The sequence below is a fragment of the Passer domesticus genome, chromosome 6 (genome assembly GCF_036417665.1).
Source record: "Passer domesticus isolate bPasDom1 chromosome 6, bPasDom1.hap1, whole genome shotgun sequence".
NCBI classification, from domain to species: Eukaryota; Metazoa; Chordata; class Aves; order Passeriformes; family Passeridae; genus Passer; species Passer domesticus.
In genome coordinates, this window is record NC_087479.1 from 46093676 (window position 1) to 46110192 (window position 16517).

At 38.3% G+C, this 16517-nt stretch overlaps 1 protein-coding gene across 1 annotated transcript in view; it reads left to right on the plus strand.

The window, feature by feature from the left end:
- The window catches only part of LOC135302318 (mucin-5AC-like), a 49306-nt gene extending 38234 nt beyond the window's left edge, over positions 1 to 11072 (plus strand). Inside the window, exons 34-49 of the mRNA XM_064422688.1 lie at positions 146 to 396; positions 1691 to 1874; positions 2240 to 2438; positions 3329 to 3507; positions 3737 to 3806; positions 4111 to 4208; positions 4566 to 4597; positions 5311 to 5488; positions 6181 to 6285; positions 6509 to 6543; positions 6898 to 7020; positions 7124 to 7222; positions 7874 to 8002; positions 8644 to 8701; positions 9297 to 9402; positions 9912 to 11072. Coding sequence (XP_064278758.1) covers positions 146 to 396; positions 1691 to 1874; positions 2240 to 2438; positions 3329 to 3507; positions 3737 to 3806; positions 4111 to 4208; positions 4566 to 4597; positions 5311 to 5488; positions 6181 to 6285; positions 6509 to 6543; positions 6898 to 7020; positions 7124 to 7222; positions 7874 to 8002; positions 8644 to 8701; positions 9297 to 9402; positions 9912 to 10143 — 2078 coding nt within the window. The 3' untranslated portion in view covers positions 10144 to 11072. The remainder of the gene's footprint in view (positions 1 to 145; positions 397 to 1690; positions 1875 to 2239; positions 2439 to 3328; positions 3508 to 3736; positions 3807 to 4110; positions 4209 to 4565; positions 4598 to 5310; positions 5489 to 6180; positions 6286 to 6508; positions 6544 to 6897; positions 7021 to 7123; positions 7223 to 7873; positions 8003 to 8643; positions 8702 to 9296; positions 9403 to 9911) is intronic.
- The last annotated feature ends 5445 nt before the right edge of the window (positions 11073 to 16517 follow it).

A 16517-nucleotide genomic window follows, 5' to 3' on the forward strand; every position in this document is an offset into this window, starting at 1 on the left:
ACATTAAAAAAAAAAAAAGCTAAGTTTTACACAGATTGTATGGGCATTTTCCTTTCTTAGGGTTGCTCTTAGGGTTGCAGGATCTTCAGTTTTTTAAATTTTCTTCTACCTAAATTCTCATCTTCCAAATATTTTCTCTGTACAGGTGTGTGTAGTGGATGGGGTGATCCTCATTACATTACTTTTGATGGAACCTATTATACCTTCCTTGAAAACTGCACTTATGTCCTGGTGAAGCAGATTGTCCCCAGATATGACAACTTCCGTGTTTACATCGACAATTATTACTGTGATGCAAAAGATGGACTCTCCTGCCCTAAATCCATTATTATTTTCTACAAATCTGCAGAAGTGGTGCTGACTCGTCAACTCATGAATGGTGTGATGACCAATGTGGTAAATATTTTTTTTCTATTTTTGCAAGAAAGAAATAGTGTCCATGAGCCTTATGGATGCTATTTGGAGATACAGTCTATTAGAATATCACATCATGGAGGTGATCAGGGCAGAGGGTATCACTAGGGGGGAAAAAAAAGGATTGCACTGGATGCTAAGAACAAAATTCATATTTCATGAAAACTGGTACATTGTGCCATACAGTTATGTAAACAAGCACACTTTGAAGAAACACAAGTGCAAATTGCAAGCAGGTGTCTTCTCCTGGGGGGAAAATGGAAATGTATCCTGTATCCTCTAGATGTCTGCTTTCTCTCCATATGGAACTTCAGCACCAAACAGCCCTGACACAATTCCCCCTTCGATTTCCTACAGTGAAGAGAGGTAAAGCTGAAGAAAAGGGGTGTAACTTAGACTGTCACCTCACCTTCATGATCCAAAGCAGTGTTGGTAAACCAATGAAAATGAAAAGATAGTCCCACTCTTACACTGGAGAATCTATTAGTTGATCAGAGAATCTAAAGAAAGAGAGAAAATTTTGTCTGAATAGGCACTCTCGCCTTACAGTGCCATGGCAAATTCTCAGTCAGTAACACACGTTGGTTTCCTGTGAAAGAAGACAGTAACTGACAATTTTAACTCATGCTTTAGCCTGATTCAGTGAGAAGAGAGTTGCAGAATAACTTCTGACAAAAAACTATTAGGCAAAAAAGTTTACCTTTATTAACTCATATAAAATACTGGGCTACAAATTGAAAAGTTTAACAAATAAATATGATCACTACTACATAAAACTGGCACTCAGGGCATCTGACTTCATTTTGAATTCAGACAACTCTTCCAATGTCAATTAATATGAAATATAGAGATGGTGTGATTATCTGGCAAAGTTATTACATAAAAATGGCAAGGATGTTTCTGTAGCTAAAGAAAAGTACCACACATTTTCTTATGAAAAATATTTCTTAGGCACATAATCATGAGGGATACAATGAAATACTTGGATTTATATCATAGAATACTGTGTGTTATCATACAATCATCACAAACACAGTATGTAGAGGCCACTTAGATTATTATCACATTTTAGCAACGTAGAAATACAAGCCAAGATATCAATGCAAATATATGCTGTCATTAGGATGCCAATGGGCACTGGATGTGATGAACAACAATATGGAGTTATCCATAATTATGAAGATTAGAAAATATATTATTTAAAACAATCAGGCAGAAGCACTGCTTATTCTGATGTGGTGTTTTGTTTTGTTTTGGTTTTTTTTAACCCATTCAGATGTACTTCAACAAAAAGATTGTTGAACCAGGCTTCAAAAAAGATGGCATTTCTTTCTCCACTCTTGGCATCAATATGATTGTTGAAATAGAAGAAATTGGTGCTGTCATCACCTTTAGTGGTCTGATTTTCTCTGTCAAGCTCCCATACAGCAAATTTGGCAACAACACTGAAGGACAATGTGGTAAGAAGGCTACACAGATTGGAGGGGGTCCTCTTTCCCCACCCCTACCTTGGTTATGCTCACCCACTCCGGCTATGCAGTCTTACAATTGACAGAGATTTTTAAACAGCAGTAAATGGAAATGAGTACAGTTTTGCTCTTCAACTTCTGTAGGATGTCAAAAGCTCAATATTTCTTTGGGGCTGGGGTTTTACATCTGTTTGTTTTCCCATAACCTGAAGTTCATATAACTAGAGAAAGTGCTCCCTATGAAGAAAGGCAAAATATGCATTTCATGAACACATCAGACCTAAACATATCAGCCCAGGAATGTATTGTGCATCTCTGATGTGGCTCAGGAGACTTACCCAGCTTGTCTCTTACAGGAACATGTACAAACAATAAAGCAGATGAATGCCGCTTACCAAGTGGTAAGATCATTTCCTCCTGTCCCCAAATGGCTCATCACTGGATTGTTGACAACAACAAGTCATGCCATGGAGTACCAATACCACCAGCTATAACCACACCTCCACCAAAGCCGCAATGTCAAACACCTCCGCTCTGCAAACTTATCTTGAGCGAGTAAGAAAACAAATTCATTTTTTTCTAGACACAACTGTCTCAGTATCTTACAAGAAGAATAACAGCTATAGCTTCAGCATGTGATAATAACTGAAAATGTCAGCTTAATGACAGAATATATATATAGTAAAAGGCCTTTGCAAAAGAAACAGGTCTGCCTTAATGATTGGCATGCCAAAGATAACAGCAAGGAGAGGTAAAGTCAGAAAATCAGGGATGCAGCAAGCATTAAAATTAACACTCCATGGATGCAATACTTCCAGAGTTTGTTCATTAAGTATTAAGCAAAGACTGAACTCTAAATTTGAAGTGGGTCTTCTGTACAAATCATAGAGAAGCCAGTTACCAAACAGGTGAAGGGAGAAGATGCAAACAGCTGAGAAATGTCCTTCTGTCTTTGTACATTTTACCTAAAATATGCCGTTCCAAAAGCACAAAGGCTTGTTTCCTGAACTATGTCCTATACCTCTGTAGGCTGACAAGATTACTTATAAAAGCCCTCTTATACATGCTTTCTGTAGCATCTAGTAAGTTTGGAGCTATTTTATCTGTCAATTTTCTATTGCTAATTTTTTCATTCCTTTTTTCTCAATCTAGTGCAGTTGCCTTTTACACTATATTTCTGGAGTCAAGCCACTATAAAGTTGTGTACACATACAGAAATAGTATGACCATTAGCATCTTGAGAAAAAAAAGGCACTCCAGATTTCTTAATCTTTCCTGAATCTATCTCCCATCTTACTGGCCATTCCTAGGGTCTTGTTTCTCATAATACCTTCCTTTCTGAAGCAGAGTCACATGCTATTAACTGGAAAGTGTTGTCTGACAGGAACAGACTTTGCATAATGGCTCATTAATATAGAAGGGGTTGCTTTCTTTACTGTCTGCAGGGTTTTTGCAGAATGTCATACTGTGATACCACCAGAACCATTTTTCAAAGGCTGTGTTTTTGATGGATGTCGCATAGATGATGAATTCATGCAGTGTTCCAGTTTGGAGATATATGCTACAGAGTGTGCTGCTAGAGGTGTCTGCATTGACTGGAGAGGAATGACCAATAATACATGTTGTAAGTATTGCAGGACTCAAAATGTGTGTGATAAGTGGTAGAAATTAGTGTTTTATTCACTAAACTCGTCTTATATCTGAAACTTGGTTACTGTCTACAAAAACCCAGTGGGGTTCTTTCTCACAGAAGCTGCAGATTAAGAAGGCAAAGCTGTAGTAATTTTTTTCTGAAAAAAAATGCATCTGCTATCAATTTTTAATCTTTTTTTTTTTGGTCTTTTTTCATACAGCATTCAGCTGTCCATCAAGCATGGTGTACAAGCCATGTGGGCCCATTAATCCAGTTACCTGTGACCAAAGGTATGGAAAAACAAAAACAGCACACCCCGAAGCACCTGCTTATATTTTTCTTATCTATCTACTTTCCTCAGAAATTTATTTCACAATGAAATATGTTGTGAGTTTCACTAACTTATTTAAGATATTGATAATATAAATAAATATTATTTATAAATACCAATCAGCTCTAGGAACAGGTGCTTCCTGTTGCCCTTCAGAAAGTGTACATTTTTTGTCTCTCTTGTATCTGACACGACACACTGCTCTGCCCTCTGCCTCACCACAGAAGTTTTGTGTTCAAGCACATATACTCTTCCCATTCCAGCTATGATCGTCCTGGCTATGGAGTAACTGAAGGCTGTTTCTGTCCTGAAGGAATGACACTCCTGCATGCAGAGAGCAACATCTGTGTCTCTGAATGCTGTAAGTCATCTGTAGCTAATTTGGGGAATAAATAGAGATAGGGATTGTTAGTCAGGAGGCCTGAGTTCTATGGTCATCTTCTACGTGGCCAGATCATTGCACATCAGCTTCCCTGAGTGTCCCCAGTTACAAATTGAGTAACAGTCAATATTTCCCTTTTTCCCCATCATCATTCCTTATGTGAGACCCACTAGATGATAGAATTCTACAGTTCAGCAAAATTAGTCTGCATGTTCATTTTCTTGTTAGCTTTATCTTCACAATAATTTATTTGAAACTGCATGTATGTACTCCTTTGTCAGTTTTCAGTGGTGTAAATACCCATTCGTTTGTCTCTTTTTTTCTTTTTCTTTCTAGTCTGTAGAGAACCAAATGGAATGTCCAGATGGGTGAGTATTGCAATGAGTGTGGCTTAATGAGCACAGACAAGTGAAACAAGATAATATTTAGTGTTCCACTAAACCAAACCTTTGTCACAAATGCTTGTTCACGTTCAGTCTTAAAAATAATGAGTACTAGAGCACCCCTAAGTAATTTAACAATAAGTGATAAAATATTCTTTCAATAACCTCACATATAGGGCAAAAAAAAACTTAAAAAAAAGAGTGAGAAAGAGAGATGGTAGTAGTGGAAGTTAGGCATTATGCTTATCTTATTTCCACAAATTTGGCTTGCTAAAATTACTAAAAATTAAGGGAGAGTTTACCTGTTGCTTATCATGTTCACATCTTGCATTCTTAGTTCCTCAGCTGCACAGAAATCAGCAACCTAATGAGAAAATGAACATGTCATATGATCATTTCTTATTCAAAAATGGATGTGAGGCTCAATCACTTCTCCTTTAGAACTCCTGTAACCCTCATACTAACACTATTAACAAATAGAAAGTAATAGCTTTGTAAACTCAGAACCTTTAGTGGCCTACAATGTCTTCCCCAAATAAGCAGTTTGAGGGTCTCCTATAAAATCTAAAATATGAAAAAATTATATAATCAGTTATCACTGTATACACGAATATGTCAGCTAGAAGCAAATAAAATTAAATATAAAATTAAACAAAAATAATTTTTTCCTTTCCTTTGTGTTTTTCTTTTTTATTTAGCCAGGAGAAAAATGGACAAAAGACTGCCGGGAATGTGTCTGTGACAAAAATACTCTTAAGGTGAAGTGTACAAAGCACGAATGTTCTCTGACACAGCAAGTATTTTGTGAAGAACCAGGTTACATGCCTGTTCAGATACCAATACCAGAAGATCCATGCTGTACTAGGACTGAGTGCTGTGAGTACTGTCTTTGTTCTTTATCATGGGCAATATGCTATATTAATTTTAGGAAACTACAGCAATCATTTCACATTTTTTAATATTTTGCATTGATGCCATAATAAATACTTTGCATTGATGCCTCACCCTGCTTTTTAGAGCCTTCTTGCAGAGCATACAGTAAATGCCTGAAGATAACAAATGTAAAGATTAAAGGATTTTATATAGTTAGGCATAGAAAAGTAACTGAAAATCTTCTATAATTTAACATTGAAAGTATTTAATACTGCCACTATCTGAAACAATATTCAAAAACTATTTTAAAAAATTTCAATTTCAAAGACAAGTATTAGGAAAATTAACTTTAAAAAATAGTCCTGGCTATTTAAAAATTGTTCAGGAAAGTTCCAGAACCAGTTATCAGACCAGAGAGTCATCAGATTTCCCCACTGATACAAATTTCTCTTTGAAATTATCTCTTTCCAGCAATTACTACTCTGTTGTTCTCAATGTTTTGTTTCACAAAGATTACAGGAAAGCCTGATCACATTGAAAATACCTTGGCACATAGAATGGATTATTCATTAAACTATCTTGTGTAAACACCATATCTACCCCATGGGAAGACTTCAGAAGTTCATGTAAAACAAAATTGCTTTAATTCAGAAATTTTGAGCAAATTATTTTCTATATTCTCTTACATGAAACAGACTGCAACACAAGCCTCTGCACTGACATCACACCCCAGTGCTTAGAGGGACAGGAAATAATCACTATAATGCCACCTGGAAACTGCTGTCCTATCTTTGAATGCAGTAAGTATTGTGCACCCTCCTCATGTGCTATTTTTTCTGAATAACAAAAACCTTATAAGAGAGATGTAAGTTATCTGTGGTATCATATTGGGCCTTGTCATGAATGAGTATTTTAAGGCCACTGCCACAGGCTTAAGAAATGGGCCTACAAAGCTATGAAACAGAAGTTTTTTCATGCATTTCTGGCTCCTAAAACTTACACCTCCTTCTTCCTTCTTTACAGGACAGGGCTGTGTAGTCAACGAAACCTATTATGCAGTAAGTACACAGAGTTACTCACTATAAAAACATACCCTCACATAGTTCGCAGTGCAGTGTTTTTGAGACACACATCATAGTCCATATTTTGTAGGAAGGCCTGAGATAAAACATTATTAGTTATTCCACTGAGGTTAACACCCTCTGTACAAACAAAATCATGTTCTGCTCTCCTTTCTACATTAGCAGAATTTGATTCCAAAATTGATATTACCAAACCAGAAACTCTGCTTAAATAAAACAACCAAAATTGTATTTATGGATAGCTTAGCCTATACATAGTTCGTGTATATGTGTATGCACAGAACAACTTGTTTTAACTGACTAATAATGGGTTTTTCCAACTTGCTCTAGCCTGGAGCTGCCATTCCATCAGGCCCCTGTGAAGAATGTACCTGTTCTGCATCCTCTCCCTCAAGGCCTGACCACCTTAGGGTCACATGCCAGCCTGTTATCTGTGACACATACTGCCCACTGGTGAGTGCTGCTAGAAACTCCTACCCCCCTCAGCTCAAATAACCACCAGTTCAGGTCAGTGACCCGACTTAACGCCATTGTCTCTCTATTTCTTTCAAAACAGGGCTACAAATACACCGTGGAACCCGGACAGTGCTGTGGCACGTGCAAGGCAGCAGCTTGTGTAGTGACTGTGGGAGACAACATTACACATGTGCTCCATGTAATTACCTCTGGTTTACCTCACTTTTGGGAAACTCTGCTAGTCTTTCCATTCTTTCCTCTCCTTGTATTTGCCACAGTTATTTCCTCCATCTTTTCTCATATTACACAAATGCTTACTCAGGCAGGGGCTGGACAATCTCCACTCAGCCTAAACAATACCTTACACCATAAAACACCAGCTCTAAGGCTTCTGGAAGCAACTGTGCTATGATACTGAACAACAGCTTTCAGAAATCAACATAGGAATATACATAGGTGAAAGCAAAGGGCTTTTGTTTGCCTCCAGTTCTGAAATTGTAGCACCCATTTTGCTCAAAGGATAATTTTATCTGTGGAGGCATTTTGACATCCATAAATTCTAATGACAAAACTATTGAAATGCAAATCCTTCTTTCCAAATGAGTGCATGTACTTACCCTATTCACACAAAAAGCACCTCTACATCCATATAAAAATAGTCTCTTCAACTGGTTAATGAAAAACACTTAATAGCGGTATGATAATATGGCAAATAATTATCAGCTGGAATTCAAGGAAGTTGTTCAGAATAATCAAACTACTATACACAGCAAAAATAAGACATTGGGGGGCTTTTGTTTCATTTTGATATAGGAAGATTTTAATTTGAATTCACTTTGACTACTTTCAGGAAGGAGAACACTGGAATCCACCTGACGATAACTGCACTGTTTACACATGTGAAAAACATGCTGACCAGTTCATTCAAGTCATCAAAGAGGCAAGCTGTCCTGCCTTTAACTATGATGAGTGTGATCCAGTAAGTACTGTTCTACCCATTCTCATTTTTGGAAAGGTTGCAGTGCCTAACACCAGTGATAGAAGGATCATAGTGTCCAATGAAAATAACTAGCAGAAGCACCATGCAGGAAGTAGCTCTCCTTTTATCCTCACTGAACCTGGTCCCAGTCAAATTTTATCTCAGAAAAGCAACTCAAAATAAAAATGAGTATTACAAAAATCCTGACTGAGTATCAGACATTAGCGAAAAGGATACAGCATGATATTTTGGATTCATTAAAGTGTCAAGTGACCTAGAAGCAAAAATCAGCCTCTGGCAAGTCACTTATTTCATTCATTGTGTTACCCTGTCTGTTATAATCCCTTACCTTTACTGACTTTGGTCACAATATTTTGACTTACGTGTGCTAGGAGCTTTATTGCTTGCTGAAATTATACTACTAAACTGAGGGTTTTCCTCCATTTCAACTTTCAAATCACTATTTTAATATTAATAAGAGTTATGTGCCCTTAATATTTAGCCTTGCTTGAAATTAGATTCCGTGGCAATACAAAAATATACACAGTCTCTGGTGCCAGAGAAAATCAGGAAGCAGGGAAAGTCTGCTTTAGCATGCAGATATGAAACCTGAGTTATCTTTTTGTGTTTTCCAACTTCAGGATGATATCAGGTTATCTGACGATGGCTGCTGTTTAGTGTGCCGAAGAGTACCAAAACGTAAGTAATAACAATTTTGTTAAAAGTATTGATTATATGTGCCTGGCTAGGTATATTAGCCCATTTTGCACAATGGGTGCATAGACAGAAGAGGTGAACTTACCATGTTTGGGTTCACTGCTTCACTGGGGTGAGAAAGGAAACAGGTGGAAAAGAAAGGAACAGGACATTTCCACTATGCATTTTAGGTCCTAGTGAAACAGATGGTGAACTTTCCCATCCCCTTCTGTTAAATGCTGGCTTTTTTTGTGGGACGATGAGGACTATGACTACTCTCCAATTTCCATAGATACATTCTCTTTAAGGAAGAAGTTGAAACCAATTCTGAGAGATGGGTGCACATTGAGCAGTTGCCACAGTATTGCTCTTAATTTCTGCATTCTGAATTAAGTTGCCTAAGAAAAAGGGAAATGATACACAAACAGCAAGTCTTCATTTGGCCCTCAGCAATTAAAAGAAAAATGCATTGTGCCTTAGTTTTCTATTTCAGCCCCGTCCACCTTAGTTTTCAGTTACAAACTGTTTATCATATACAGCCATCATTCACATGCACATGTATTTTAACCTCTTTTCCTTTGCTTTGTGATGACCTCAGTTTGCATGAAGTACAATATGACTACTGTCATCAACTACAATGGCTGTGTATCTCCTGCACCTGTTGAGATCACATACTGTGAAGGCAGCTGTGATGCTTACTCACGGTAAGTGGCATAAAAGATAATTGTGGCCTCTTGTCTTCTACTCTTTACACCAGTTAAATCAAGCAAATCACAAGTGTTTTTCTGATGTGTCCAACATCCACTCCATCATCAACTGTTTCCATTGTGCTAATTAACATGACATTGTGTGAGCTTGATTTCCTTGAGATTCAGTGTTCAACAGCCTGTTCAGCATCATAGTGAATAGACCCAAATTTTAATTTTGCCCATTTAAAACTGAGGTTATTTGTTTCTCATTATTATCTCACTGGACTGGCTTGCTGTGTGATCTGGAATAAATGTTTACTTTTTCTGTGCCTTAATGAAGACTTAGTCATAAAATTTTACAATGAGGAGCAATTTATCTGTTTTTCACCACAATACTGTAAGAATGCTAATATTGAGCAATAGTCCCACGTGCAAGTGCATGATTTCTGGTTTTGTAATGCGTGGGAGGGGCAGCGTTATTTCTCGCATAAATTCTGAATCTTTCTCATTGGTTTTTCCATCAGATATTCTCAAACGACAAACACAATGGTGCACAAATGCTCATGTTGTCAGGAAATCCAGACCAGCAAGAGGAAGGTGACACTGATGTGCAGTGATGGAACCTCCCTTGATCACTCCTACACCTACGTGGAGAAATGCAGCTGTGTGGGTGCTGAGTGCATTACCCAAGGCAACACCCAACAGGAGACACAGCAGACAAAAACCTCTCAGGAGCAAGCAAATGTCAAAAATTAGAACTAGAGAGAAGTCCTCAAACAAGGGCTGAGCATAAGACTAAATAAAGAAACTTCAAAAAATACAAAAGTGTCAAGAGCAGCTAAAATTTTGGATGAACAGATGATGTTTTCTGCATAAACCCTCAGTCTGTCTGTCTACAGAATTTCAGCTTTTGTTATCAATGTATCTCCCATTGGTTCTTACATCTTTTCTTTTACACCTTGAGAGGTGTAAATTCATCTTGACATTTTCTGTTCATTTGTCTTCTGTGACATGCTGGACTTTTAATAACATTTTCATTCCAGTTCACTGGGAAAAATCTGAAGGCAAATCCAGAAAACAAATCAAACCCAAGGAAAACTGTACCCCTCTGCTTCTACATGTTTCTTGTTTTTTGTTGAGGAAAACTTAGAGGGCAGAAAGCCATATATTTTCAAAATTATAAACTTCAATATTTTGAACAATTTATAACGGACATATTTCCCTACAGGTTTTTGTAAGGAAAAGGAAAAATCCTATTGCAAGAAGCTGCTGCACACTACTTTTTGTTTACATAACACCATCAGCATAGTAGCTGTATGAAAATATGGATTTTTAATTTTGTTTTGTGGTTAACTGTTTACAGAAGAAATATATATATATTTGCCAACAGAGGCATATGAAGGAATTTTTTTAAACAAAAGTATAATAATAATAATAATAATAATTGTAAATTCTTTCCTAGGAAGCTTTAAAAAGTTGGAACACTACTATTTATTACTTTTTTTTTTTTTTGAAAACTGATTTATTAGGTAATTTTCTTTCAGAATTAATGTTATCCCGTTTCTTATTCTCAGTCATGTTGTCTGGGTATGGTATATTTTCTTTTGTTTTTGAATATTATTTTATTTTTGTTCCTTAAGACACGAAAAAAGCAATTATGATTAATAAATTTTGAGCATTTTACAGCATGTCTGCTTTGACTTTTCAGTGAATCCCTTGCAGGAGAGTTGCTGGGTCCATAAAACATAGTTCCAGGTCAAAAGTCAATGTGGTACCTAACACCCTATAGAGCTTTGACACTGCTTTCAATGAAAAACACTCAAACCCAAACATTTGGAAGTGTTCCAAACACATCACCTCAGCTGCTATCACTTAGTGAACTCTCAGAAATCAAGCACCTCTCTGAGTCTGCGCATGTTTTGTAGCCCTGAAAGTTCTTCACCTGGCTGCCATAAACTAGCCAGAGTGTTTCAAACCAGTCTGTCTCATGGTTCAGAGACCACTGCAACATAAGTAAGTGTCTGACATTGCACTGTTGTAAATCTATGTGGCTGTTGTGAGAGGAAAGCTCTCGTATTTACAAACAATTTGCTGGGTGAAGGTTGGGTGTTCAGGTCTTTGAAATGGGTCCCAGTGTCTCTCCTGCCTTTGGGCAGTGGGTTTGTGGCAGAGCCCAGGCAGTTCTGCTCCTGGAACAGACAAGGGTCTGCACAGCCCGAGTTCCTGAATTCTAGGGTAAAATGGGAGGTTCAAGGTGGGATATGTGGTAGTGGTTCTGGAAGGCTGAACCTTCCTCGTGCCTCAGCCAGTGGGGAAAGGGAGAGGGGAACATGCAGCTGGGAGCTGAGGATAAAGGAGGGTGACCCCTCTGAATCCTCCAGGGAGAAAACGCCACAGGTGTGTGTTGTGGTAGACTCTCTCCCTTTATTCAAATGAAATTGCAGGACTCCTTGGTCTCCTTTTTGGGCATAAACTTCTGGAATTTGTGGAATTTTTCTTACACTACTTAGCTTTAGTAACAGGGTACTTTGAACCAGCCACCACAACTCTGACTGTACATTGTATAGTGCCAAGCAACATCCTAGGAATAACTGCTCTAGGATTTGTAAGGGGAACAGTAAAAAGCTGAAGTTGTTTTACTAAACTTTTCTCCTACCCTACAGTTTGGATGGCTCAGCAGAGGGTGCAACAGGGTGCCCTGCAGCAGTTCGGCTGCTCTCACACCTGTTTTTCTTTTACGGGACAGTAAGCACCCCTGTAGTTCCCCCTTCAGAGGCGGGCACTGAGTTTTCCGTGAGAAACACTAACACCACCAGTCTTCCTGCTGGCAGAAATCCCGAGCTCCGTCCCAGCTTCCTGTTGACAGTTTTTCCATGCCTTGGGCTCTTTTTGCTGCCCAGCCAGGCCCCCAGGTGGCACACTGCTCTGCTCCTCCCTTCCCAGCTAGCCCGCCAGGCTTCCCAATGCAGCACTGCTGCCGAATTCACGACTAGTTCCGTGTGTCACAGAGTTTCTGGACTTACAGGCTAGGAAATGATTCTTCTCCTGTTCGTTGTACAGAAGGGAAATAAAGTCTATTATAGAAAATCAATTATTATGCACTTTGTTGGTCTACAACAGCTCCTTGCTCACCACTGAGCTACTGAAATGGCAGAATTTCCTGCGTGTTGCTTCAAGATCCTTAGTTGTTTTCCCATACAAAGCCTGTATTTCAGCATCCCAGAAGGTATCCTGTTTCATGGAGATCCCTGTGTGTAATAAGTCTGTACCACCAGCCATTTCACACACTGAAAGAGAAAAAAATAATACAATGAGGAAGAAGAGAAGGGGAGACATGTGGCACATGGAAAGACAGGTGATAATGGCAGGGACAGCAGAGTTTGGTGGCATAAGAAGGAAAGAAAAAACAGAAGCAAGAGCACTGACAGACCAGTCCTGGCATGGGGAGACAGGAAGCAAGGGAACATAAGCCAAGATAAATCACGGAGGCACACCAAGGCTGTGGCTGAGGAAGTACTGGAGACCCTGCCTTGGAGAAGGAAGGATTTCTATCACAGATGCAGTCCCAGTGCTGGGAAAGAGCAAATGGGAACCCTCAGTTCAAAAGGAGGACAGGGAACAACATGTTTTGGGCATTAAAGACAAAATGAAAGATCTTGAAAGAAGACATGCAGTACATATAAACCACAGCACTGCAATGGATGTAGTAGAGCAGACTTACATTCTTCCTAAATTTCCTTTACACAGGACCTATCTTTGCTCTGAGTTGTCACTGGCACAGATTGGGTAATAGCTTCAAAGTAAACCTTCCTAAAAGCTAAGATAAACTATGCCACTTATCTTTGTCAAAAAAAAAAAAAATACCACTTTTTAAAACCATAGATAAATAATAGAGTCAATAAATGATTGGGTGGGAGAAAGTGATTGGCTTGGCAGGTCTTTTCTGACAGGTCAGAATACCTGCAGGTCACCCTGAGCCGTGCTGGTGTCGATGGTTGATGTTTGTTACACCTCTGGCAACACCAGAGGGCTCTGGGCTCACAGCTTACAGACGTGGATGAGCAGGTTTGCTGTCAGAAGAGTTTCTTTCCAGGCACTTCAAAGTGAGCCACATAACTATTCCTTGCTTTCAGATCCTGAGGATGAGCTTTGCCCTTAACATACTCCTGAACCTACAAGCATCCATTCCACATAATGTAACAAGATTTGTTCATACATCACTTAATTTTTTTTTCTTATCTGGTCATCGATGGAACACAAATAAGTTGCAGCAGACAAATCATTCACTTAGAGGTTATTCCAGCTGAGAAACCCCACCAGTATTCAAAGTTTTAGTGTCTAAACTCAATATTGAATTAATGGGCATTCATACCTTCACTCTCAACTCAGGTCTCTTGTTATGTGGCTCAAGTTTTTCATGACCAGCTTACTGTTATTCCTTCTTCCCACTATTAAAACTCTGGAGTGTAAATAATAAATTACTAGTAATCACTTTTCAATTATACATTGTAATTATCAGCAACATATAAACTATAACCTGAAATTATATGTCTATTCAGATTCCAGCTTTGAATCCACTTCCAGTAATTCATTTGCCTCTTAAAGCAAGACAGTGTTTAAACCACATCATTTTCTGAAAACATCATTGAAAGACTTCAGGTTGTTTGTGGCATAGCTCAGGAGCTGGGTTGATAACAGAGAACTGAAGAATGGAAGCCACACAAAAAGCAAGCCACTCTCTGGCAACTAGCCAGATTAAGACAGAGTTTTATAATAGAAAAGGAGACTAGTTCTATTCAAACATTACTAATGTAATAATAAAACAATTATAAATGCACAGGAAGTACATTTTTGCAGAGGATGCAGTGTCATGACTGTCCAATTTTCCTTTGCTCCTTACAGCTTAAAAAATTATCTTCCTTCTTGATCCTCTGATTTCTTTTAGCATTCATTATAACTCCTATTTATAACTAAAATTTGATTATGAGTAACCAGCAAATGTTTCCACTATTAAAACAATTGGGTTTGGGTTTTCTTAAATAGACAGAAACTTATTCTGCCTGCCTCTAACTGCCCTCCTCCTGTTATGACCATGCATAGAAAAATAAAATCCCACTTTTGCCTCCTTCTGATTTAAGAAAGCAAAGGCTGTCCAGGCAGTCAAAAATGGAACTCTTAAATAGAGTAATTGTGGATATGTCATACACTTAGTCTCACAAAATGAAAATGTGTAAAGTCTTAGTAGTCAGTCCTGAAACTAAACCATTGTTTCTGTATTCCAGTCTAGCTACAAGGATTCACTGGGATTCACTGAAAAAAAAAAAGCAGAAAAACTAAGAGCCAGAAATACTTGAGAGGAGCATGATTCCAAGGCAAATTTGAAACTGGCTTTTGTTTCAGACAATGTCAGATGTGAACTCTGCAGCTGTTCCCTCACTCAGTGAGAAGTCAGTCAAAAACTCTCATTCCACTTTAACTGACCTCTGGAGAGGTGGGAGGCCAAAACTGAGCTTTCTGTATCAGTCAATGCCACAGCTACTGAAGCACATGGCTGCCAACTGCAACACAGCCATAACAGGAAAATCTGCAGAAAAGTCATGATAAACACCTTCATGAAATGACCTCCTGCCACAACAGAACTGAATTTCTTATTCACATTAATTGCTGGTTGCTCTGTATTCTGGAGAATGAGATTATTATACCAGATGTAGTTTTATCATTTGCTCTATCAATGATTTTGTGCTTTATGACCTCATTCTAATGGTAATTAAGGTCCATTATTCAGATACCTGCTATTTTACAGGAAATTAGTATTGCAATTGCACTAAATTTGGTCAGCTGAAGATAATGCAAAATATTACCTCACATACTTCATGGAGAGTAGTTTTACAGCATTCATAATAAAGAAGTTGTCACAGTACACTTGATCTAATTTTTACATTTAGCAAGGAAGCTATGGGAACAATGTTTTCCATCCCTCAGTAGTACTGTACAGGATTTTACTGAACAGTATTCCAATAAACAGTATTTCAATCCCAGCTGAGATTCCATTGTAAGTAAATTTTTAACCTAAATTATTTTAGATTTCCAATATTATTTGGGTTTTTACAAAATGAAATAAAGTTTGTTAGTCACTGTGTGCTGGTTTTGGCTGGAGTAGAATTGATTTTTTTCATAGTAACCAGTATGGGCTGTGTTCTCCTGTGACACAACTGCACTATAAAATAGATTTTAATCATCAGTTGCTTATTTGGCACAAGGACGGCTTCAGCTGATTAAAAGATTGTGTGATCTTCTCTTCTCTGCCACTTCTTATCTCTCCAGGCTCAGAGTAAACTGCAGAGAAAGGGCAAAGAACACTTTGAGTCCACTCAGCTCCTGCAAACTTCACAAAGCTCATGAGCTCTTTGGCCTCAGTACCAAAGAAGCACTTTCCAGAACCAAAGAAGCACTCTTGAAGCAGAATTTCACATGGAACAGCCACAAGCCCATCAAAGGCAGTCTGCACTCCAAGACACACGGAAAAACTTGTCAGCATTACACTGAGGTAACTACACTGGACATGATTCTAGCAGGATCTCAATTTACCTCACAGGAGAATATAAATATGCACAGTGACTAATCTCTGAGACTTTCAGGAAACCACAAAAATGGCTTAGACACCCTATTTTACACTTCATCCACCCAACTGAAAAGATCCCTGTGCATCCCAGATCCCTCAATAAGGACAGCTCACTTTCTCTTCCTCAGGAAGCACACCTGAGGAAAATACAATGGTTAAAAATTACCAGAGACACAGAGAATCTATCCTAGCTTGGTTCATTCATTCTGGTATGATCATGCTGGTGTTATTACATGATTTCTCCAGTACATGTGATGAGATCACCAGGGCTTCATCTGCTGGAAATGACACACAAAGCATGAGAATCACAATCCTTTTGCATTTGTGATAGTGAAGATAAAGAGGCAGCCATTTTTCTAAAGGCAGGTTTATTTATTTCTCTTAGTTGTCAATTCATTTTAGGCTAAGTGAGAATAATCTGACCTGTTGATGTGGCCAAGCTAAGGATTCAGAAATAATATGCCCATAATAAGTCATCCACCGGTAAATTGCTTAAATTCTGGCAACT